At 46.2% G+C, this 26081-nt stretch overlaps 1 protein-coding gene across 3 annotated transcripts in view; it reads right to left on the reverse strand.

The window, feature by feature from the left end:
- The window catches only part of LOC139240933 (acid-sensing ion channel 1B-like), a 357576-nt gene that overhangs the window by 97646 nt on the left and 233849 nt on the right, over positions 1-26081 (reverse strand). For all 3 annotated transcript variants that reach the window (XR_011588759.1, XM_070869476.1, XM_070869477.1), the window contains exons 3-4: positions 19237-19364; positions 14256-14406 (exon numbers count right to left, since the gene is read on the reverse strand). Coding sequence is in view for 2 of the 3 variants with exons in the window: in XM_070869476.1 (XP_070725577.1) it covers positions 14256-14406; positions 19237-19364 (279 nt within the window). In the remaining variant the exon portion in view is untranslated. The remainder of the gene's footprint in view (positions 1-14255; positions 14407-19236; positions 19365-26081) is intronic.

A 26081-nucleotide genomic window follows, 5' to 3' on the forward strand; every position in this document is an offset into this window, starting at 1 on the left:
TGCAACGAGTCAGTCATTGTACAGGAAAAAGATAGAGGTTTCCACCACTATTAATGTGCAATGTAGAGCACGATCATCAACAGAAGAGCAGATAGGGTTGGAGAAAGCACAGACCACTGAGGAACTTTAAGCCACATTTGCAACTTGGAAGCAACTGTGCATGCATGATCTTGCGCCAGTACAGTCACAACCTTGGCTGTTGGTGCTCTGAATTCTGGCTTGCAAAGTAAACGGGGCAAATTCGGAAAGCCAGCTTTACCACATCGCAGAACACAAGTACAACAACAACAACTTGCATTTATATAGCGCCTTATTAAAATGTCCCATGGCACCTCACAGAAGCGAATATCAGACAAAATTTGACACTGAGCCACATAAGGAGATATTAGGACAGGAGACCAAATGCTTGGTCAAAGAGGTAGGTTTTAAGGACCAACTTAAAGGAGGAGGGAGAGGTCAAGAGGTTTAGGGAGTGAATTGCAGAGCTTAGGGCCTAGACAGCTGATGGCACGGCCGCCAATGGTGGAGTGAAGGAATTCAGGGAAGCATAAGAGGTCAGAATTGTTGGAACGCAGAGTTCTCGGAGGTTACAGAGATAGGGAGGGTTGTAGGGCTGGAGGAGGTTACAGAGATAGGGAGGATTGTAGGGCTGGAGGAGGTTACAAAGATAGGGAGTGGCAAGGCCATGAAGGTAATTGAACCCAGGGATGAGAATTTTGAAACGGAGGTGTTCAGGAGCCAAAGTAGCTGAGTAAGTATGGGATCGGAAGCACAATAGAACGCAGAGGTTGCAAATAGTCTCGTTCAGCCTCAGACGGTGGCCAGGGAGGGGGATAGAGTTGATGGCTAAGGAACAGAGTTTGTGGTGGGGGCTGAAGACAATGGCTTCGGTCTTCAAAATATTTAATTGGAGGAAATTTCTGATCATCTAGTACTGGATGTCGGACAAGCAGCGTGACAAATCAGATGCAGTGGAGGGGTAGATGCCATTAATTATTCAGCACTGTATTCTATTTCCCTGTTCCCTGCGATAAGGTTATTCCATTTTAATGTCATCGCTTATGAGAGAATGGTTTTCGTGGTTTCACAGGTGCAGATACTAAACTAATGCATTTCTGTCTGACTCTAAATCAATCACAACTTACAGCAAGCTTCATGGGGCAAGTAATAAAATAGAGCATTATTGACTGGTTTTCACATTAATATTATCATCCTTTGATGACCATAAATCTCTTGCCTTCTAAAAAAAACGGCTCATATGTTTATTTTGCCATGGAAGTTGACTGTCATACGTTTTAATCTTGCAAAGGATGTATGGTCAGATGGATGACGTGGGTTTTTAAGCTTGCTTTATCTTTGTAGATGATGAGAAACTTCATGGACCTGTCCTTGTGGGTTGGGATAGGGTGGGTGATGGAGCGGATTGCATTTGGTCTGTGAAGAGAATGGGCTCGATTTCAACATTTTCACCCTTATTTTCAAATCCCTCCATGGCATCACCCCTTCCTAACTCTGTAATCTCCTCCAGCCCCACAACCTTTCCCCCCCCCACTGCCCCCAGATGTCTGCGCTCCTCTAATTCTGCCCTCTTGAGCATCCCTGATTATAATCGCTCAACCATCGGTGGCTGTGCCTTCTGTTGCCTGGGCCCCAAGCTCTGGAATTCCCTGCCGAAATCTCTCTACCTCTCTTTCCTCCTTTAAGACTTAAGACCTACCTCTTTGACCAAGTTTTTGGTCATCTGGCCTAATTTCTCCTTGTAGCTCGGTGTCAATTTTTTTGTCTTATAATACTCCTGTGAAGTGCCTTGGGACGTTTCACTACGTTAAGGGTGCTATATAATACAAGTTGTTGTTGTTCCTTGATGGGCTGAACGACCTTTTTTCATTCTATTCTTGTGTCTTTACATACTGACCTTTTCCTCTGCTATCGCTCCTCCTTCAGCCTATACTTCCCAGCTCTGTGTTTAGTTTGATTTTGAGTAAATGGTCAATGGAGAATGTAATTTTATAAAACTTACCCACCACTCCCCAGCCCCATTTTACTAGTTTATATTTTGAGTCAATTTTCATGCTTATCAATGCAAGGTATGTTAGTACCAGTGAATGGGACATTTGTGTACTTTTGGTACCAAGTAAGAGCGTCAAACACCCCAAGATCAGGCTCAGCAAGGTTAGATGCAGAGTAAAACTTCTCCTTCTCTGCCCAATCTTGTTTCAACCCAGCTGCTCAAAGTGGCAAGTCCCCATCCTAAAAATGCCCATCATGCAACACAAACTGGAACCCTTTCTCAGAGAGAATGCAAGGGTCAGTTATAGTTGGAAATACCACACTGGTGCTGTTGTATATGCAGACTATGGATGTGCTCTCTGTGTAGTCACTGTGTGGTTGCATAAGATAGAGACTTGTTTACCTGATGTACTATCAATAAGGCTTATACAGTGTATTTACATGCTGGCACCACTACAGAGTGCAACTGGTGGAGACCAGGGGTTTCCTGCCCTGGTGGCAAGGCCCAGTATAAAAGGCTGCACACCACGCTTGTGCCTCACTCTGGAGTTTGGAATAAAGGACCAAGGTCACTACAGTTTGAGTACAACACATTGCCTTGTGGAGTCATTCATCAGTACATTACAGACATAACAGGTGCATTGAGGTTGGGGACAATACTGCGCCAGAAAGAGGGAGCTTTGCTTTCTCATATACTGAGCCCACCTGGAGGTGTCAATAATGATCCCTTCCCACCCCCTATATTTGACAACATTGACATAAGAACATAAGAATTAGGAGCAGGAGTAATTCATTCAGCCCCTCGAGCCTGCTCCGCCATTCAATAAGATCATGGCTGATCTTCTACTACCTCAACTCTACTTTCCCGCCCAATCCCCATATCCCTTGATTCCCTCAATATCCAAAAATCTATCGATCTCTGTCTTGAATATACTCAACGACTGAGCCTCCACAGCCCTCTGGGGTAGAGAATTCCAGAGATTCACCACCCTCTGATTGAAGGAGTTTCTCCTCATCTCAGTCCTAAATGGCCAACCCCTTATTCTGAGACTGTGACCCCTGGTTCTAGACTCCCCAGCCAGGGGAAACATCCTCCCTGCATCTACCCTGTAAGAATTTTGTACGTTTCAATGAGATCACCTCTCATTCTTCTAAACTCTAGAGAATATAGGCCGAGTCTACTCAATCTCTCCTCATAGGACAATCCCCCCATCCCAGGAATCAGTCTGGTGAACCTTCGTTGCACTCCCTCAATGACAAGTATATCCTTCCTTAGGTAAGGAGACTAAAACTGTGCACAATACTCCAGGTGCGGTCTCACCAGGGCCCTGTATAATTGCAGTAAGAGGTCTTTACTCTTATACTCAATTCCTTTTGTAATAAAGACCAACATAACATTTGCTTTCTTAATTACTTGCTGTACCTGCATGTTACCTTTCAGTGATTCGTGTACAAGGACACCCAGGTCCCTCTGAACACCAACATTTCCCAATCTTTCACCATTTAAAAAACATCCCTCACCTTTATGAGTGGTAATATCACAAAAACCCATAAACATAAAAGTCTTGTGTCTGGCACTCACAATCCAGATGTCACATTTCACTTTGTTGCAAATGCAGTCATCTTTAAATAGAGAATGAAAGCCAGTCAGTCATTGACCTGGAGCTTGAAATTTACAAGAGATTAACATTTCCCTTGAACAGCTTATTTGGTAGCTGTAATTACCTTGATTCGCCATTTTTTTTTAATACATTCATTGGATGTCGGCGTCACGGGCAAGGCCAGCATTTATTGCCTATGTCTGATTGCCTCAGAGAAGGTGGTGTGAGCCGCTGCAGTCCGTGTGGCAATTGGGCCTATTTGGAGCAATGGCTTTAAAGGCACAGACCGGATTAGCCCCTGGACATCACGACAATGCTGCAATTCACCCTTGTGCAACACCACAGGAAATCCGCTCGTGCCACTAAAAAGATTTACTATCCAGGACATTGAGGACGAGATCAGTGCAAATAGTCCAAGGTCATCCTGATCTAGACGGTGATCAAGACAGCCATTTGTCCAGTCCCGGCACAATCTGAATTGTGTCTGACACAATCCTTCATCGTGGGTAGAAACAGGAAAAAAGCATCTATCCCTCTTCTGTGCTCTCTGTCAATCTCTTCTTAATAACCATTAAAATATACCACAAAATCTAATCAACAGTTGCACCCAGTTTGATTTGGAAACAGACAACTGAGTTACGGAGACCAGAAGGAATCATTTTCGGAGGCAGAAATAAGTCGAAGGGCGGGTTGCATAATAAACAGTACAAGAAGCAAGTGTCAAATTCCTCTCTGTAAAGGACAGTTATTACTGTGATGGATGATGATTTAGACCATGTAAAATTAGAGAGGCTCTAGCAAATGGCCACAATCTGGGCAATCATTCATTTTCTCTCACCAACCACCTCCGCAATGGATTTTTATTTCTTTCCCCAGCAAATTCACCAAACCCATCATGGATGTTTTAATATGTAACTTGCTGCTGTTCACTCGCACAGATCCTCTGGCTAATTGAGAGTGGAACTGATGCTCCCTCAGAACAAAACCTAGTCAGGGTCTCCATGCTGTGATTAGTTGTCTAATTTGCTCCAATCTTGATTGAGCATGTTAATCCGTTAGCAAGGTAAACCACTTTCTGAGATGCAAGCAAACAAAGTGATTCTGGAATTGACTGCTGGACTTGCAGAAGGAAATGGCACTCTGATGCTGCATTTCTAGAAGTGATTTACACAGGAATGTATGGACTGGGAAAAGGATCATTTGCAGTTCATCTGCTTGGCTCCAGTGTGCAGGAAATATCCCACTACAACTTTCGTAACCCTTAATCAAGGTTTTTGCGAGGTACTTATCCCCCAACTCTCTTGAATTTGCTGGCGCAATCTAATTGTAGCAATCGCATCAGTCAAGAAATGATTTCTGAGTGCAGCTGGTTTTCAACTCCTTATACACTGTGGCAGAATTTTAAAAAGCCAATATGTTAAATCTTTGATAAAAATGCTTAGATTTTATTTTATTGTAATGGCAACAACTGTATGCATAGCAAGACCAATGTGCTCATCATGTGCCTCATTTTTATATCAAAAGTCACAAGTCGAGGAGAAGGAGACTGGTGTCAAAGGACTTAAACGCTCACCTCACGCCCAGGATCATCTACGTCGCTCGACACAGGCACCAGTCCAGGCACAGACACGTTAGAAGGTCTTAACGAGGAAGGAACACAGGGTGAATCATGGGCGAGGAAGGGACAGAGGCGTGGATAGAGACAGGGCTGCTGCTGAGCAACAGTACAGCGTGGACATGGAAGATACTTCAAGAACGTAAACTGGCTAACAACCCACTTGTCTTACTGCACAAGACAAACCAAACTATTCTGGGTAGAGTTGCGGATTCTACCACCTCATTGGGCACTATGGGAGACCATCATTGAGGAGGAAGCTACATCAATGCCATCTTCAGTGGCGACCTCTAGCACACAGGTGGCAAGTATAGTTCATAGAATCTCACAGCACAGAACATAAGAACAGAAGAAATAGGAACAGGAATAGGCCATACGGCCCCTCGAGCCTGTTCCACCATTTAATATGATCATAGCTGATTTTATCATGGGCTCAGCTCCACTTCCCTGCCCGCTCCCTATAACCCCTTATCCCCTTATCATTTAAGAAGCTCTCTATTTCTGTCTTAAATTTATTCAATGTCCCAGCTTCCACAGCTCTCTGAGGCAGCGAATTCCACAGATCCACAACCCTCTGAGGAGAAGAAATTTCTCCTCATCTCTGTTTTAAATGGGCGGCCCTTTATTCTAAGATCATGCCCCCTGGTTCTAGTCTCCCCCATCAGTGGAAACATCCTCTCTGCATCCACCTTGTCAAGCCCCCTCATAATCTTATACGTTTCGATAAGATCACCTCTCATTCTTCTGAATTCCAATGAGTAGAGGACCAACCTACTCAACCTTTCCTCATAAGTCAACCCCCTAATCTCCGGAATCAACCTTCTGAACCTTCTCTGAACTCCCTCCAAAGCAAGTATATACTTTCTTAAATATGGAAACCAAAACTGTACACAGTATTCCAGGTGTGGCCTCACCAATACCTTACACAGCTGTAGCAAGACTTCCCTGCTTTTATACTCCATCCCCTTTGCAATAAAGGCCAAGATTCCATTGGCCTTCCTGATCACTTGCTGTACCTGCATACTAACCTTTTGTGTTTCATGCACAAGTACCCCCAGGTCCCGCTGTACTGCAGCACTTTGCAATCTTTCTCCATTTAAATAATAACTTGCTCTTTGATTGTTTTTCTGCCAAAGTGCATGACCTCACACTTTTCAACATTATACTCCATCTGCCAAATTTTTGCCCACTCACTTAACCTGTCCATGTCCTTTTGCAGATTTTTTATGTCTTCCTCACACATTGCTTTTCCTCCCATCTTTGTATTGTCAGCAAATTTGGCTACGTTACACTCAGTCCCTTCTTCCAAGTCGTTAATATAGATTGTAAATAGTTGGGGTCCCAGCACTGATCCCTGCGGCACCCCACTAGTTACTGATTGCCAACCCGAGAATGAACCATTTATCTCTGTTCTCTGTTAGTTAGCCAATCCTCTATCCATGCTAATATATTACCCCCAACCCCGTGAACTTTTATCTTGTGCAGTAACCTTTTATGTGGCACCTTGTCAAATGAACCCATTGTGCTTGTGCCGACTCTTTGAAAGAGCGATCCAATTAGTCCCACTTCCCACCCCACCCACCCCCTCTGCTCTTTCACCATAACTCTGCAAATTCTTCCCCTTCAAGTATTCATCCAATTCTTTTTTGAAAGTTACTATTGAATCTGCTTCCACCACCCTTTCAGGCAGTGCAGTCCAGATCACAACAACTCCCCACATAAAAAATGTTTTCCTCATGTCTTTGAGAAATAGTTCTTTCATTGATGATGCCAAGGTGTCGAGGCCCACATTCCAAGCCTAATAAGGGCCAGTTTCGAAGTGCTTGGAACCACGCTCAAGCCAACATGAAGGAGGAACTGAGAGATCCGTTAGCAATGTAAAGGTGTCCACTCACGGAGATTAGTCACTACCATTAGGACTTGGTCTCCGATTGTAGGTGCGCAGAGACACAGGGACGGGTGGCTGGCTGTCGAATCATTGCCAGTACGTTGGCAGCGCCTGCCTTTGGGCAAGTGGCAGAAGAAGCATCTGAAGGCAGGCTGGCCGCACAGCTGGAATAGGACAGGGTACTCTTCGCACATAGGCGGCACGATCTGGGGTCTACCGCACAAAGTTAAGCAGTCTGTGGAATTGCAAACAGGCCCTGCACAATCCTCCATTGCTACTTTTTTTCAGTAGGGTCCATGTTAGGAGTAGTACACAAGAAATGGCCTGGCCCTCAGGTACGTTTATGCATTTAAAGGCAAGCTGGATAAGCACATGATGGAGAAAGGAATAGAAGGATATGCTGATAAGGTGAGATGAAGAAGGTTGGGAAGAGGCTCATGTGGAGCATAAACACCAGCAGAGACCAGTTGGGCCGAATGGCCTGTTTCTGTGCTGTACATTCTATGGAATTCAAATGTGAAGTACATCACATAGAATGGTTCAGCTCTCTGCAAAAGCACTTCAGCCAGTCCCACTCCCCCGCCCTATCCCCGTAGCCCTGCAATTTTTTTTCCTTCAGTTACTTATCTTGTTTCCTTTTGAAAGCCACGATTGAGTCTGCCTCCACCACCCTCTCAGGCCGTGCATTCCAGATCCTAACCACTCGCTGCGTAAAAAAGTTTTTCCTCATGTCATCTTTGGTTCTTCTGCCAATCACCTTAAATCTGTGTCCTCTGGTTCTCGACCCTTCCACCAATGGGAACAGTTTCTCTCTATTTACTCTGTCTAGACCCCTCATGATTTTGAACATCTCTATCAAATCGCCTCTCAACCTTCTCTGAACAACCCCAGCTTCTCCAGTCTCTCCACATAACGGAAGTCCCTCATCCCTGGAACCATTCTCGTAAATCTTTTCTGCACCCTCTTTAATTGAATACACTCTTACATTAATAAAAGCGAATGCTCACCATGCTAAAGATCATTATTCTTTTATTAAAAATCTCTCCCCACAATTACAATCTTTTATATTTAAAAAAATGGAGACGAGCAAGGCAACTATAGTTCACGTGTTTACAATGTCTGTATTCAGTCCTTCTGTGAGCAGAATGAACCATGTGGGGTCTTCAAGGGGAGAAATTCATGATGCACATCTGCTGCACCTGTGGGATCTGGCTGCCATAAAGCAGGGGCTTTGTGTTATTCCTCATCCTCCTAAATGGGGCTTATTGTAGCTCCTCTTGGGCAAGTAAGCCTCGTGCAATGGCGAATGCCATGCGACTTGTAACATAATACAATTATTCTGCTAGCTCACTCCAGGTCAAACTGAAAGGCACCGTCGGGTTGGCACAAACCCAAAAATATTGCCTTACCAGGCCAAAGGTCTGCCCTATTATCATAGAATGATGCAGCACAGATGGAGGCCATTCGGCCCAGCATGCCTGTCCTGGTTCTTTGAAAGAGCTATCCAATTAATCCTACTGCCCCGCTCTTTCCCCACAGCCCTGCAAATGTTTCTCCTTCAAAGTATTTATCCAGTTCTCTTTTAAAAAGGTTACTGTTGAATCTGCTTCCACTGCCCTTTCAGGCAGCACAATCTAGATCATCTCGCCACGCAAATGTTTTTCCCCTCATGTTGCCTCCGGTTCTTTTGCCAATTACCTTAAACTATTATAGTCTTGCCTCCCAAATCTGTGTCATTATATCGAGGGGTCTGTTGTGATCAGCAACTGAGGCAGAACTGGTGGGAATTCAGATGGCTCATGCCAATTGCTGGCTCCTCCAGTGATGGCATTGCAGATGGGCTTCTTGCGCCCACCTCTCAATTCCTGTGGAATTTGCACCGGGGCAGGGGGGGGAGGAGGGGAGGCAAACAATGGGCAGAGTCCTGGTCCCATCCCAAAATTCCTCCCCCAGGCCACCCAGATAGCAACAACTTTGTCACTAGACTGCATTGAATTTCTAGCCTCAGATCTCTGTTCATCTCCACAGGTAAATGTCATTCAGTGGCTCTGCTGCAATGGATTCGAAACCCATGCTTTTTGAAATGCTCAGTGAGCAATCTCATTCATTAGTCACTCTCAAGGCTCTGTGGCATCCGTAGTCGATCTGTGTAGGCGTGTTGGTCACAGCAGAGACACTCCAGATCCTTCCTGCTGTTGTGCCAGCCTATTTCGCGATCTCAGAAAGTGGCAGAAAAAAAAAGAGACAGCTGCAATATTTTAGCTAGTGCCCTTGTAAAGGGGCTCGACAGATTTTCATCAAATTCATAAAGGCCCGGCTATTGTGTCCCTTCAAAACACTGTTCACTGTAAACTGGGGAGATTCAATCCACTGCCACCATCATTAATGATAATAAATGAACCATTGCAACAGGCAGGACCTCGTGTCTGTGTTCAATGTCTGATATTTTAGGGCTTGCAAGTAAGAAAATGAGACAGAAAATTATATTTTCTCTGCTCCATCTTTATACTAAAGAATTTTCTCTTAAGGATGATATAATTAATTTATGAGGCAGACTTTGGGAAAGAACTGTGATATAGCAGAGTATTATAAAAAAGCACACAACAATTTCATGCTAATATGTTAACAGTGCTCTGAAAATAATGTTGTGGGATTTTAATCTCTGTCTTGGTCTCTCTCACTCTCAATCTGTCTCTCTCTCTCTCCCCTGCAGTTTCTCTCTCATGCTGTCTCTCACTCTATCTCCATCTCTCTCTCTCTCTCCCCCCCACTGTCTCTCTCTCTCCCCCCCACTGTCTCTCTCTCTGTCTCCCTCTCTCCCTCCCCCGCTGTCTCTCTCTCTCCCTCTCTCTCTCTCTCTCCCTCCCCCACTGTCTCTCTCTCTCTCTCTCTGTCTCCCCCTCTCTCTTCCGCTGTCTGTCTCTCTCTCTTTCCCGCTCTCGCTCTCTCTGTCTCTCTCCCCTGCGTCTCTCTCTCCCTCTCCCCCTCTGTCTCTTTCTCTCTCCCTCACTGTCCCACTCTCTCTCGCTCCCCCACTATCTCTCTCTCTCTCCCCCCCTCCACTATCTCTCTCTCTCTCTCCCCCCACTGTGTGTGTCTCTCTCTTTCCTGCTGTTTCTCTCTCTCTCACGCTGTCTCTCACTGTCTCTCCATCTCTCTCCCTCTATTTCTCTTTCTCTGTCCCTCTCTCTCCCCGCCGTCTCTCTCTCTCTCGCTCTCTCTCTGTCTCTCTCTCTTTCTCTTTATCCCCCGCTGTCCCTCCCTCTCTCCTGCTGTCTCTCTCTCTCTCTCCCACTGTCTCTCTCTCTCTCCCAGCTCTCTCTCTCTCCCCCTGACCCCCCCCCCCAGCTGTCTGTCTCCCCCTCTCTCTCTCACGCTGTCTCTCACTCTCTCTCCATCTCTCTCACACGCTGTCTTTCTTTCTCTCTCTGTCTCTCTCTCACGCTGTCTCTCTCTCTCTGTCTCCTGCTGGCTGTCTCGCTCTCTTGTCGTCTCTCACACCTCCCGCTCGCCCGCTCGTGCTCTCTCTCCCTCTCCCTTCCCATAATCCCATCTGACAGAATATCTCAGGACTGATAGGTTGTGAACTGATGTCACAAGGGACAGGAAGCGGGTGGTACTGGAGATAGATACACTGTGAGCTGCAGTTTATATGATTTCCACCATATATGACCTGACCTGGTAATTCTCAAGCCTCTGAACTACCAAACGAGGTGACGGTGAGTGCTGAGGGTGGAAAGAGTAGAGGAGAAGATGAAGTAAATCAGAATGTAGTGATCAAGCTTGGGTTTCAAAAGATTTTAGCATGGGAGGAGAGGAAGACGAAGGAGCGAGAATGAGCGTTAGATTAGATGAACGCCTTGTGATAATTCCTTCCAATCTATTTTCTGTATAGAAAATATAAGTTGCTATCAATTATGAAGGCACTTGGGGCTAGAACCTCCACTTTCTTTGCCTGCTTAACACCCATTTTACCGCTGAAATGACGTATAACGCCCATATGTCGCCCATTTTGACACAAAATGGAAACTGACGGGCTTTTTTAGGAGACTTATTGCCGAGTGTTATTTTTCCCAATGGGCTTAACGGCGAGAAAAAATATTCCCGCCCGCCTACCTTTTTTGGGCAGAATCAGCAGAATGGACGATTTCAACGGCCATAATTTCGCCCAGCATTACTTTCCTCACGGACTTAACGCCGAGATTCAATAATAATGCCCGGCGACTGTTTTTTGTCGTAAAGAGCATATTTACCCAAACTAGCGGCCATGGAGATCGCCCACCATCAATTTCACCACCTCACACACATATCGCCCAGATTATCACCTACTCAAAAACACGCCCACAAAAAGTGGAACTAACCGGGATGAACGCCAGCCGAGGCGCTGGCATTTGTTAAATCCCACTCTTATGTGAGGAGCTGATATCGGAAAGATTTGCCTGAAAAAGCGCTGATGTGAGTGACAGTGCTGACACACTGCTGTGTGTGTCCCATCACCTTGGTGCCAGTTAAAGTTTCCGTTGATTGATGTAAAGTTGTATTTATCCCTTTCACGGTAAGGAATCACCAGTGTGTAACAGTCCAGCTATCTGAGACAATGCGCAACAAGGTTATGTTCAACAACAAAAGTTTAATACCAACATTGGTCTGAAATTATAAATAACACAGCCAATAACACCCAATCTCCGCCCACATCCCACTTTTTCCACCATTGACATAAATCACATGGTCAACATGTCCAGCAACACAGAATACAAAGGCAAAGCAGGAGCGTGGTCCCCAGCCCCCATACATTGCAACAAATTGCATACACCCAGATGGAGATATAACACAGCCATCACCTGCGCACATGCACCTCACTTTCCTTTCCCCCTCTCTTTCTTCTCCCCACCTCTATCCACGGCGCCTGGCCGAGGAGCTCCTCAGGCGGTGCCTCATTGGGGAGGATGAAGGCAGATGCGTTGGTTGGACGGGAGTGGGGGCTGCCGAGGGGGCAACATTCTCTGATGCAGAAGCAGGATCTTGGTCCTTACTCTCATCTGTCGTTCGCAGTGGTGGTGCAGAACCTAGGGGTGGAGTGCCGTGCTCTGGGACCACTGGGAGGGCTGTGGCAGCAGTGTTCCTGGCTATCATATCCAGGGACTCCACCATGCGCGGAATGTACTCGGTCATGGTGGCCAGGTGTCAGGATCTTCCCCCCAAAGCTTCGATGAGCTGGTCACCAATGTCTACAGTCCTCCTGGATAACTGTACCATCTCTCCGCTGTCATGTGGTGCACGTGGAACACACCTGCCGTGTCCACGAGGCCTCCGCGGGGTCGGCACCGTCCTGGGGACAAATGGGGTGCCCTGTGGAGAGGTGCTTGGGGCCGGTACCTCCAGAGTGGAGGCGGGAATGACCGGAGGACCACTAGATGGCCTTGGGGTGGAATTGGTTCTGGAGCGTGGCGATGCAGGTTCTTCGAAGTCCGCGCTCTCCTCCGTGGAGAACAGACCCAGCGGATTAACGGGCGACAATCGGAGCTCCTCAGCACCAGATGTAGTAGGATCGTCCGCCGACTCCTGCCCCACGCCTCCACCTTCTGGCCTCTGTGGCCCTGCCTTGGGACGCGCTGCTGGCTGAGCTGCAAAACACAAATGAGGTTATTAGAGGAGAGGGGGGTGCTAGGGTGACAAGGTGAGTCCAGCACGACACACAGCATATGCACAACAAAAGCACCACCGCTCTCAAAATCATCGCAGACATCACATTTCATGACCATCAACACATTGTGCATTGCAATGATTTTCATTAGGCCAGCATTATTTCTATGACACTTTTAGAAATCATCGACCATATATGATTGTTCAGATATGAGTTAGTGTGGCATCTATTGACTTTACATCACACAATGGTGTAAGCTTTACTCACGTGGCATCACTTCAGGGTCTGCAGATGCGTCCGTGGCTGTCCGGGGGTGCTTCCCCATGAGTGTGAGCACCCGCTCCTCCATCTCAGTGATGTCGCTGGGGACTGGTGGCCCCCCACCCGTTCGCCTCTGCACAGACCTCATCGTCGATAGCTTCTTCTGTAAAAGGTGACAGGACGACATGGCATGAGATCATTGTGTGATAGCATTGCTAGGTACTGTCACAGACACTGATACAACACATAACCGACAGATGTAATCATGATTATTATGATTATTAGCATTCTGTACCTAAAGATGTACACCGTGGCTTTGAGTAAAACATTCCCGGGAAAAGTGCAAGACCTCACATCTGCTGATAGTCATTCATGACTGTTACACATCAAATTATATAAATACATAAGTATATTTAATCAATGTAATACTTACTCTTGCGGATCCCACAAGGTCATGCCATCGTTTGCGGCATTGGTTGCCCTCACGCACCTCGTTGGTCGCCGACGAGACCACCTCTGCTATCTCGGTCCATATCCTCAGGTAGGCCTTTGGGGTGGGCTTCTCACGTCCTCCCTGTGTCAAATCACCCCAGTGTGACTCGACCTCCTGCAGGAGGGAGGCATTTGCCTCGTCCGAGAACCTCCTGGCTCTTTTGCACCCTCCAATGTGCTCCTCTCCCACCTCACTGCTCTCTCCAGCATCAGTCTCCACAGCATGCTGTGATGCCTCCTCCTCTCCCTCCATTATAGGCCAAATTCGGTCAAATATGTGGCTGGTAATAGCTACTTTTTGTTTGCCTACTTGCTGTGAAGCTCTAAAGTCTCCCTCCTTCCTCCCAAAGCAGCCACACCACACCCAGACATGCCTTCAGTCCCTCTGAGCTCCCTCTCTCTCTCTGTCTCCTCTTCTGCACGTCATGGTGACCCTTGACCTCCTTAATCGCAGGAATCGAGCGTTGCCATGCTGTTGCTAAGGACGGCCACACTTTACGGCAGAAGGTCATAAAGATTTTACGCTACCGCCCATTTGATATCGCTCACGGTAACGCCCATTTTCAAAAATGTAAACTAGGTGTTTTGAGAATGGGCGAGAAGCCGGCGATCTGAAAACCCTGTTTTACCGCCCACGCCGGAAATTACGCCCATTTTTGGGCGATAAGCTTAAAAGTGGAGGTTCTAGCCCTTGGTCTCCAACTCCACTGAATCAAAGAATGGTATGCTTCAATGGCAACTTACCTGGCATGTGCACCATCCGACAGTTACAGTTCTCAACCAGGTACCGAGTTTCACAGTCGATTCTACAAGCGGTAATACTGTAAGTGTCAAAGAAGTCCGAGTCCATTGGGGTAGATTTGCAGTCCCCCCAGGGAGGAGGCAAGTAGATTAGCTGAGAGGAAGAAAAACATAAAAGTAGAGGAATATTTAGAAGGCATTTCAATTAAAAAAAGATCATTAGACATAGGAATATAAGAAATAGGAGCAGGAGTAGGCCATTAGGCCCCTCAAGCCTGCTCCGCCATTCAATAAGATCATGGTTGATCTTCTACCTCAACTCCACTTTCCTGCCCTATCCCCATATCCCTTGATTCCCCTCGAGTCCAAAATCTATTGATCTCGGTCTTGAATATACTCAAACAATTCAGCATCCACAGCCATCTGGTGAAGAGAATTTCAAAGATTCACAACCTTCTGGGTGAAGAAATTCCTCCTCATCTCAGTCCTAAATGGCCCACCCCTTATACTGAGTTAGATCATCTCAAGGGTACCATTTGGGGCATGACAGTTGGTCTCACTGCCTCGTGTGGGCTTTAGTTCCTGATCACTATCCAGCGAAACCTATTAGAATCTGTATGGGTGCGGATGTTGGGCAAAATCATAGAAACATAGAAAATAGATGCAGGAGTAGGCCATTCGGCCCTTCGAGCCTGCACCGCCATTCAATAAGATCATAGCTGATCACTCCCTCAGTACCCCTTTCCTGCTTTCTCTCCATACTCCTTGATCCCCTTAGCCGTAAGGGCCATATCTAACTCCCTCTTGAATATATTCAATGAACTGGCATCAACAACTCTCTGGGGCAGGGAATTCCACAGGTTAACAACTCTCTGAGTGAAGAAGTTTTTCCTCATCTCAGTCCTAAATGGCTTACTCTTTATCCTAAGACTATGTCCCCTGGTTCTGGACTTCCCCAACATCGGGAACATTCTTCCCGCATCTAACCTGTCCAGTCCCGTCAGAATCTTATACATTTCTATGAGATCCCCTCTCATCCTTCTAAACTCCAGTGAATACAGGCCCAGTTGATCCAGTCTCTCCTTATATGACAGTCCAGCCATCCCTGGAATCAGTCTGGTGAACCTTCGCTGCACTCCCTCAATAGCAAGAACGTCCTTCCTCAGATTAGGAGACCAAAACTAAACACAATATTCCAGGTGAGGCCTCACCAAGGCCCTGTACAACTTCAGTAAGACCGCCCTGCTCCTATACTCAAATCCCCTCGCTATGAAGGCCAACATACCATTTGCCTTCTTCACCAACTGCTGTACCTGCATGCCCACTTTCAATGACTGATGTAACATGACACCCAGGTCTCGTTGCACCTCCCCTTTTCCTAATCTGCCGCCATTCAGATAATATTCTGCCTTCCCGTGTTTTTGCTCCCAAAATGGATAACCTCATATTTATCCACATTATACTGCATCTGCCGTGCATTTGCCCACTCACCTAACCTGTCCAAGTCACCCTGCAGCCTCTTAGCGTCCTCCTCATAGCTCACACCGCCACCCAAATCAGAGCTCAACTCTGATGCTCCCCGTCCCCCTCCAGGAATGAATAACCGGACTCAGTGCCCAGACTCACACAGAAGAATGGGCGCTGGGGCGAGGTACTACAGGGCAGCTGGCACCCATGGATCTGTACCTTCAGGAGAGAATGCTGTGACACCCCACGTATAAAACCCGGAGAGCTAACCGGATGAACTGCAGTCATGAGTATGTTACTCGTATGGTGCTGCCAGTTGCTGTATCAATGTAGCATCCTGTTGTGACCCAGATGCTATGCTCCATATGGTCTAGAGGTGTTCAAAATCATGAATGGTGTTGATAGGGTAAATAAGGAAAGACTGTTTCCAGTGGCAGGAGGGTTGGTAACCAGAGGATGCAGATTTAAGATAATTGGCAAAAGGTCCAGAGGCGACATGTGGAAACACTTTTTTTTTGACGCAGAGAGTTGTTGTGATCTTGTGGTAAGGGCGATGGAAGAGAATTGGATAAATACTTGAAGGAAAAAAATTTACAGGGCTATGGGGAAAGAGATGGAGAGTGGGATTAAAAATACATTTGCTTTTATACAGCGCCTTTCACGACCACTGGATGTCTCAAAGCGTTTTACAGCCAATGAAGTACTTTTGAAGTGCAGTCACTGTTGTCATGTGGGAAACGCGGCAACCAACTTGCGTACAGCAAGCTCCCACAAACAGCAATGTGAAAATGACCAGATAATCTGGTTTAGTGATGTTGATTGAGGGATAAATATTGGCCAAGACACCAGGGATAACTCCCCTGCTCTTCTTCGAAATAGTGCCGTGGGATCTTTTACATCCACCTGAGAGAGCAGACGGGGTCTTGGTTTAACGTCTTATCCGAAAGACGGCACCTCCGACAGTGCAGCGCTCCCTCAGCACTTACACTGGGAGTGTCAGCCTGGATTTATGTGCTCAAGTCTCTGGAGTGGGACTTGAACCCACAACCTTCTGACTCAGAGGCAAGTGTGCTGCCCACTGAGCCACAGGCTGACACTAATTGGATAGCTCTGTAAAAGAGCTGGCACAGACATGATGGGACGAATGGCCTGCTTCTGAGCTTTATCATTCTATGATTCGAAGGTTCTATTCACAGTGCCATGGAGCGACAGTTCTGATTGTGTTATTTTTTTTATGCGAGAAGTGCAATGATGCCCTGTACAAAAAAGAATTCCTTCCCAATCCCCCAGCCCCAATTTGTGATGGGGATAGAGTGGGTGCTTTAATTGTCCTTCACTTCCATTATGCGAGCATTTATCTTTACTTACTGGAATATTTGAATATGTGAGCAATCTGCGCCCTGGAAAATAGAACTTGTTCCTACTTTCGCCACTTATATGTTCCTTTGGTCACTCTCAGATTTTCCATTTTAAATGTGCACTGACTGACTTTTTCCACTCATTAATGACTGGAGAAAAATATACCCCTGATCTTCAGCATCAGGTACTCCCATGGAAGGCACAGCATAGTCAGATGGAGGGCACAGCTCCCTTTACATTGCCCTAACAATGTACCTTACAAGCAATCTCAGAAGAGCACTGCATCACACCGAGCTATGTTTGATGCTGGCACTGGGCACTGAAAGTGGGAAAGAGTGACGCGAGCACAGAGAAGGACTACACAGTTGATTACTTAACTGGAATAATGTACGAGGAACACCTGACTACCCTGGTCTATTCTTTCTTGAAAAAAGAAGACTGAGAGGGGATATCACAAAATCATCATAGAATGATACAGCACAAAAGGAGGCCATTCGGCCCATCATCCCTATGCTGGGTTTTTGAAAGAGCTATTCAATTAGTCCAGCTCCCTTGCTCCTCACCCATAGCCATGTAAATGTTTACTTTTCAAGTACGTATCTAATTTTCTTTTGAAAGTTCCTACTGAATCTGCTTCCACCACCCTTTCAGGCAGCGCGTTCCCGATCACAACAACTCGCTGCGTAAAAAATATTCACCTCATCTCCCCTCTGGTTCTTTTGCCAATTATCTTCAATCTGTGTCCCTCTGGTTACTGACCCTGCCGCCAGTGGAAACAGTTTCTCCTTATTTACTCCATCAAAACCCCTCATAATTTTGAAAACCTCTAGTAAATCTCCCCTTAACCCTCTCTGCTCGAAGGAGAACAATCCCAGCTTCTCCAGTCTCTCCACATAACTAAAGCCCTCATCCCTGGTACCATTCTGGTAAATCTCCTCTCCAAGGCCTTGACATCCTTCCTAAAGTGTGGTGCCCAGAATTGGACACAATACTCCAGCTGAGGCCTAACCAGTGACTTAGAAAGGTTTAGTAAAGCCAAAGTTTCTGTATGCCTTTTTAAAGCTCTATCAACTTGTCCTGCCACCATCAAAGATTTATGTATATGAATCCCTAGGTTTCTCTGTTCCTGCACCCTCTTTAAAATTGTACAATTTAGTTTATACTGCCTCTCCTCATTCTTCCTCCCAAAGTGCATCACTTCATACTTCTTTGCGTAAAAGTGCATCTGCCATGTGTCTGCCCATTTCACTAGTCTGTCGATGTCCTCCTGAGGTCTGTTATTATCCTGCTCACTGTTTATTACTTTTCCAAGTTTTGTGTCATCTGCAAACTTTGTAAGTATGCCCCCTAAATGATAGAAGTGATTAAAATGATGAAATGTTTGGACAAATTGGGTGCAAGTAAGCTTTTCTGCCATGTACAGAACAATTTACAAATGAACTACAGTACAAAATAGGAAATGTCTGATAGGTATGTGGAACAGAGAACAGGAGTGGTGGAACAAGAAATATTAATAGGTTTCAAGAAGGAATGAAACAGGTTCTTGTCAACAAATTGGGTTCAGGGTCATTAGAAATGCACCAATGGAATATCGTGGATAGGTGGGCTAGAGGAGCCATAGGTCGGTCTCCTGCCTGAAATTGTTACTATGTTTGAGTTCAACTCCACAGTACTGACATCCCTCACCTAGATGAGCATCCATTCTTCTCCCCTTCACAAAAAACCCCTCAAATCTAATTATTAAACTCTTTGAAAGACTCGATACTTGTGAGTTAATTGTACGCTCAGGATGATAAGAACAAAAAGCACGAATGCTGGAAATCAGAAGAGAAGATACTGACGATAGATAGCAGGTCAGTCAGTGTCTACAGCAGAAAAGCCAGATTCACATTTTGTGTGGGAATCTTTGCAAGAACTCTGGAAGGGTCACGGCTGAAACATCAACAGATGTGCAGTGACGCCCAGGGTTGTGGTAATGTCCGGTTACCAAAAGCATTTCTTCTGGGAAAACAGGACGGTTTTGTAGCAAATACTTGTTATTGGCTACAACCTGGGCTAGGATACACCACAATGGCCTTGAACAAAGCCACTGGGTCTTTAAGATGATGTAGCTGATACTAAGAGACTAGAATCACAGTTTGATCTCATTTCCTCATACCCGCTGTTCTTGACAGGACACAAATGTTTGAAATCCAGGCGGCACTCCAAAACCCAGCTGGTCGATAAACGGCGGCTCGTTCTGACCGTGAATCTGGACTTTTATACCAGCTTCAAAGGAGGTTTCATCTGTGTGGGAGAACAAAGTAGACAGGCATTAATGCTATATTAATGAGCTCTTACACTGCCACCATCAACCACTCAAACTAATGTCAGTCAACTTGAGGACTGGTGCAATTTCCCTTTCTACGGTAATGCTCAGTCATGCAGCTCTTGTGGTGTCCTTCAAAAGTTAAATCCACAGCATTCACCCTCTGCATTGCACAGTAAAACACTGGAAGTAATGTGCATTGAACGAAACACTACCTGGCTGCAACTCCAACTCGAGCTCACGCAGTCAGAAGCAGTCAAACCCTTTGGCTAACACATGACAGGGAACAGTGAGAATGGGAAAAATACATGAACCAGCCCAGAGCCAGATTCGCTGGAATCTTTCACCCATATTCTCTTAGGATTCATTCCCTCTCAGTGTCTTTCTCTTTGTGACGCCCAGCGGGAACCATCATTATACTTCAACATATCAGAAATCAAACACTTATGTTGGCGGTTGCTAGGTAACCAACTACTTTATCCATTTTGCATGGAGCTTTCTGCTTTTAAGTGCAGATTCAAACCAGGTTACAGCCATTCCCGATAAGCTTGTCCTGACAATTTTATATAGTTTAGTTTATTACAGTGTGTAATACATAAGAAATATGAAATATTATAATGTAGAGAGTATATCACACAGAGCACAAATTATTTCCATAAGAACTGATTGGAATGATGGAATAATGTGCAGTTAATTATGGGGGAAATGTTTTATGTTGTACATTTGATTATACAAGTGTATAGTTTATCATATTACATACAATATTATGTGGAGTGCCTGTTATGTAGCGTATATTATGAAGAGTGTAGGAGAGAAACTCGGGGTGTTAGCGACCCTGGACTTTTCGTTCGGGCGCAGCGCCGCTACTGACTCCCACACAATTCTGCGGGAGTTTAGCGGCGGTGGTAACTGGTAACGCCCCGCTCCTACCAGTAGCGCCTCGCTCTGCTGGCGATGACGATATCATCACCATGCGCAGTGACCCATTTTCGCCCCGGAGCGAAAATTTGGTAGCGCCCCCTGAAGCTGCTGCGGGCGATGCCCACATCAGCTTCAGGGGGTGCGTACCGGGGGCAAGCTGCTAGTGGAGCAATAGTTAAAGGGGAGATGGGGAATGTTAAAAAAAAAATGACCGACTTAACGGTTGCGGCCTTCTTTTTCCGCGATCTTGCAGCCTGGCCCTCCGCTTGCATGCCCGGCTGCTGCCACGGCAACCGGCTGCCCGGTGGTCCAGCGATGGCCCCATTTCCCGTCTGCAGAGTCGGCAGCCTGGCCCTCACCTTTAATGAATAGGAGGGCCCTGTCTAAGCGGCAGCGCTACACGTCCCACCGTGTAGCACTATACCCCTCGTGGAGTCCTTCCGCCCCATTCCTGCCTCACTGAGCAAGTGGAGTGCGATATTTTGCGCTCCACTTGCTCTCGGGAGCGCAAGCTGAATATAGGTCGCGGGGCAGGACTTTCGTGCCTGGCGCAGGAACCCCTGCCTCGCGGCTATTACCGCCCCCAAATGAATTTCAGTGCCTAGAACTTTAATTATTACATGCAGTGTATAGCTAATTACACGATAAGTCAAAGTTCCCTTTAAGCCGTGCAGCGCTCTGCAGCTCTCACACAACCGTCTCACCGACTTTTAAATAGGAAAAACCCCGCAAGCGCGGTATTCTGAATGGACGGCGCAGAAAGGGGCTGCCACGTTTCCTACATTACAACAGTGACTTCACTTCAAGAAGCACTTCTTTGGCCGTAAAGTGCTTTGGAGCGTCCGGAGGTCATGAAAGGCGCTATAGAAATGCAAGTCTTTCTTTCTTGATCCTTTTCTGCTGAAGTCTTGGTAAATACTTCACTACAGTTGGCTTTCCACCAAATTAGCAGGCAATATTCAGCTTATTGAGGTTCCACAGAAACATTGGCATACTGCTAGGAGAAAGAAAATAATTGTCCCCAAAATAGTTGACTTTTCCCCCCCCCACAAAAATGAGCAACACAAACCTGTCCGAAAAGAGCTCTGCAGAACGGCAAAAAAAAGGCTAAAAAAATCTGACTCTTCAAGAACTCCATCACTTATCGAGCTTCCTTTAGGCTCATTCCAGATGGACTATCCAGCTTAATCCCATCCGAAGCAGATGGAAATATCATGCTAGGCTTGATTTAAATGCATTATAATATTTAAATGATGCCATGGGTGCTTCTCAGTGAAATTTCTTTTGGTTGTCCTAAAATGCTTGCTGGTGGATTACACTTGGGTGCAGATCTGGCTCTTAGCCAGACTTTCCAACATTCCAGTGTCTGTTCTGATGCTTTCCCTCTGAGTTTAGGGAGAAGAAATTTTACTGTTAAAAAAAAATTAGCTCAAAATGGTCAGAACTTAAGAACATAAGAAATAGGAGCAGGAGTGGACCATTTGGCCCCTCGAGCCTACTCCGCCATTTAATAAGATCATGGCTGATCTGATCATGGACTCAGCTCCACTTCCCTGCCCGCCCCCCATAACCCTTTTTTCCCTCATCGCTCAAAAATCTGTCTATCTCCACCCTAACTATATTCAGCATCACAAATTGATTTCTTCAACCCAATGTGCCATCCAGAACGTTCCCAATCGAGCTTGTGTCATCACAAGTGGAACAAAGCAGATACCAAGCACTTCTCCAAAGGGAAGGAGGGTGGAAAATTTGGAGGCGTTGACTTTTTCACACACTTCCTCCTGATTGACTACAACAACAACTTGTATTTATATAGCATCTTTAACATAGTAAAAAGTCCCAAGGCGGTTCACAGTAGTGCTATCAAACACAATTTGACACCGAGCCACATAAGGAGATATTAGGGCAGATGACCAAAAGCTTGGTCAAAGAGGTAGGTTTTAAGGAGCATCTTAAAGGAGGAGGTGAAGAGGTATAGGGAGGGAATTCCAGAGCTTAGGGCCCAGGCTGGTGAAGGCACGGCCGCGAATGGTGGAGTGATTAAAATTGGGGATGCGCAAGAGGCCAGAATTAGAGGACTAAGGGGTGGCTTTGGTAGATGCCTCCACGTTTCTTGAGCTACTTGCTCGAAGGTGCACGAGAGACACCACAGCATGATTCACCTTCTAGGCTTCCCTCTCCCACTGCGGCCAGTCCTGTGCAGCTCTCCCTTGATGGCAGTGCCAAGATTGGGAACTTGGCATAAGAGGAATCGTATGCATGAAACCCATTTCCTTCACTCCATCGCATGTTCTTCATAAACTCAGCCATGCCATCAAGGCAAGATGGCAACTTGGCACTTACTCACAGGAGCGAGGGGGGGAAAGAAAATGGGTTATAAAAAGTTCTGACGAAAGATCATTGATCTGAAACATTAACCCTGTTTCTCTCTCCACAGACGCTGCCGGACCTGCTGAGTGTTTCCAACATTTTCTGTTTTTATTTCAGATTTCCAACATCCCACATTGCCACTGTGACTACACTTGAAAACAAAAGTACTTCGTTGGCTGTAAAGCACGTTGGTATGCCCTGAGGTCATGAAAGGCGCTATAGAAATACAAGTTCTTTCTTTTTTTGTTCGTTTTATCTCACACACTTAGCAGTTGAGTGCCTTTGATCGATTGCTGGGAATAGGTCACTCGGCTGTCCTCATATTGTACACAGGGAAGAAGGGCTAAAAGAGGTGGAAAAGATGCACTGAAAGGAGGGCCAATCAAAAGAAAACAATGAAGGAATCCCACTTGAGTTAAGTGAGTCGCTCGGGAAAACTGAATGACAGGAACCACTAAGCCAAGCCTCATCTTCCAGACGTTAAGAAATGCACCTGAGTAATTAATTTAAGTGCTGAAGCCAATTGTCAATGTCCTTCAAGTCAATGATGCACAATGTTGTCCATTAAGTGAAATAAAGAGGATGGCAATAATGAATAAGGACACGTAATGCTAGATGGGACATGAGCTGTCAGTCAGGAAGACAGAACGAGCAGTGGGAGTCAGCTGCCTGTTCAAGGGAAAAGCAGGGATTAACTAGCTTTAGAAGCACATCCTTCATTTTGTTCTCCCTTTCAAATTGCTCCTTTTTATAAATGCTGCTCAACTAAAATCGCTTTGAAGCAAACTGTCCCGGGGCGAAGTTTTCCCCAAGTTAATTATGGTCGATCAGAGGAAGAGGGAAATGAAATGAAAAGAAAGGCATAAAAACATGCCCCTGCTCCCGACTATTGAATCCCCTACCACTATAGCTCTTCCCTACTTCTTCCTCCCCGCTCCTGTGCATCTGAACCACCCGTAGTGCCGTGGACTTGGCTCTGGCTGCACTCCCCAGAGACAGTCGTTGAGTATATTCAAGACAGAGGCCGATAGATTTTTGGATATTAAGGGAATCAAGGGATATGGGGATAGTGCAGGCAAGTGGAGTTGAGCTAGATGATCAGCCATGATCTTATTGAATGGGGGAGCAGGCTCGAGGGGCCATATAGCCTACTCCTGCTCCTATTTCATATGTTACATAAGAACATAAGAAATAGGAGCAGGAGTAGGCCGTACAACCGGTATTCAGAACAGAGTACTGGTTGGAGAGCGAGATGACTCCTGCACTATCTGCCTAGTCCTCCTTGGCCTTTATTGCAAAGGGGATGGAGTATAAAAGCAGGGAAGTCTTGCTACAGTTATACAGGGTATTGGTGAGGCCACACCTGGAATACTGCATGCAGTTTTGGTTTCCATATTTAAGAAAGGATATACTTGCTTTGGAGGCAGTTCAGAGAAGGTTCATTAGGTTGATTCCGGAGATGAGGAGGTTGACTTATGAGGAAAGGTTGAGTAGGTTGGGCCTCTACTCATTTTAATTCAGAAGATTGAGAGGTGATCGTATCGAAACATATAAGATTGAGGGGGCTTGACAAGGTGGATGCAGAGAGAATGTTTCCACTGACGGGGGAGACCAGAACTAGGGGGCATAATCTTAGGATAAGGGGCCGCCCATTTAAAACTGAGATGAGGAGACATTTATTTTCTCAGAGGATTGTGGATCTGTGGAATTCGCTGCCTCAGAGAGCTGTGGAAGCTGGCATATTGAATAAATTTAAGAGAGAGAGATCGACAGTTTCTTAACTGATAAGGGAATAAGGGGTTATGGGGAGCGGGAGGAAAGTGGACCGGAGTCCATGATCGGATCAGCCATGATCGTATTAAATGGTGGAGCAGGCTCGAGGTGCCGTACGGCCTACTCCTGCTCTTATTTCTTATGTTCTTATGTAACATACGAAATAAGAGCACGAGTAGGCCATATGGCCCCTCGAGCCTGCTCCCCCATTCAATAAGATCATGGCTGATCATCTAGCTCAACTCCACTTGCCTGCACTATCCCCATATCCCTTGATTCCCTCAATATCCAAAAATCTATCGGCCTCTGTCTTGAATATACTCAACGACTGAGCCTCCACAGCCCTCTGGGGCAGAGAATTCCAAAGATTCACCACCCTCTGAGTGAAGAAATTTCTCCTCATCTCAGTCCTAAATGGCCGACCCCTTATTCTGAGACTGTGACCCCTGGTTCTAGACTCCCCAGCCAGGGGAAACATATTCCCGGCATACCAGAAGGAAGAACATAGATTTGGTGGCCGTGAGTTATACGTCTCTGGGCAAGGCATACTTTCTGTGGGGAAAATGAGAAACTAGGGGCATGAAGTTACTTTGAGCGGCAAAACAATATTGCATTTTGTTGCAAGGATTTACAAGTCTGGAGCCAATTGCTTCTTCAGTGAAAATAAACTTCTCAACGGACCCTTTTTTTAAAAAGAACTGAGCCATGCAGGACAGGAAGGTGCTGTGCTCAGGCCCCAATCCGTGTTCAATCAGTAGACCGATCCCTGATCTTAGTTGGAGCACGACCATTGGATGCTGAGACCCCCGCCGCCCCCCCCATCCCAGCTAAGGGGGAGGAGAAATGTAGCCAGAATTCCGGTTCCTCATGCCTGCTGGAAGCTGTATGTGACTGGATGTCGAGTGAGGATCGGACCGGGCTGGGCTTGGCTAGAATGCCTCTGACAAGGAAATATCCCACTGACCCACCCACTGACTGGGCTCCCTAATGAAGAGCGGGCAGGTTGGGGCTACTTTACGGAGGATGCAGCAGAGGGCATTTGGTACCCAGTGGAATCCATAGCGCAGCACAAGTCAACACATTGAGAAGGGGGGAGGAAGAGAATAAGCAAAAAACAAAGTTTCGACTTTGGGATGAAGGGATATTGAGGGGATATCACTCACCAATCGCACTGGTACAACTGAACACAATTAAAGAAAGACTTGCATTTGTATAGCGCCTTTCATGACCTCAGATGTCCTAAAGCGCTTTACAGCCAATGAAGTTCTTTTTGGAGTTTAGTCACTGTTGTAATGTGGGAAACGCAGCAGCCAATTTGCGCACAGCAAGCTCCCACAAACATCAATGGTGATAATAACCAGATCATCTGTTGCAGTGATGTTGGTTGAGGGATAAATATTGGCCAGGACACCGGGAGAACTCCCCTGCTCTTCTCCGACATAGTGTCATGAGATCTTTTGCTTCCACCCGAGACAGCAGGCAGGAACCTCGGTTTAATGTCTCATCCAAAAGACGGTACCTCCAACAGTGCAGTGCTCCCTCAGCACTGCACTGGGAGTGCCAGCTTGGATTTTGGGCTCAGGATAATGGCCCCAAATTTCCCAGCCGCTTGGAGCGGTGTATCTTGATGT

The sequence above is a fragment of the Pristiophorus japonicus genome, chromosome X (assembly GCF_044704955.1).
Source record: "Pristiophorus japonicus isolate sPriJap1 chromosome X, sPriJap1.hap1, whole genome shotgun sequence".
Classification (NCBI taxonomy): Eukaryota; Metazoa; Chordata; class Chondrichthyes; family Pristiophoridae; genus Pristiophorus; species Pristiophorus japonicus.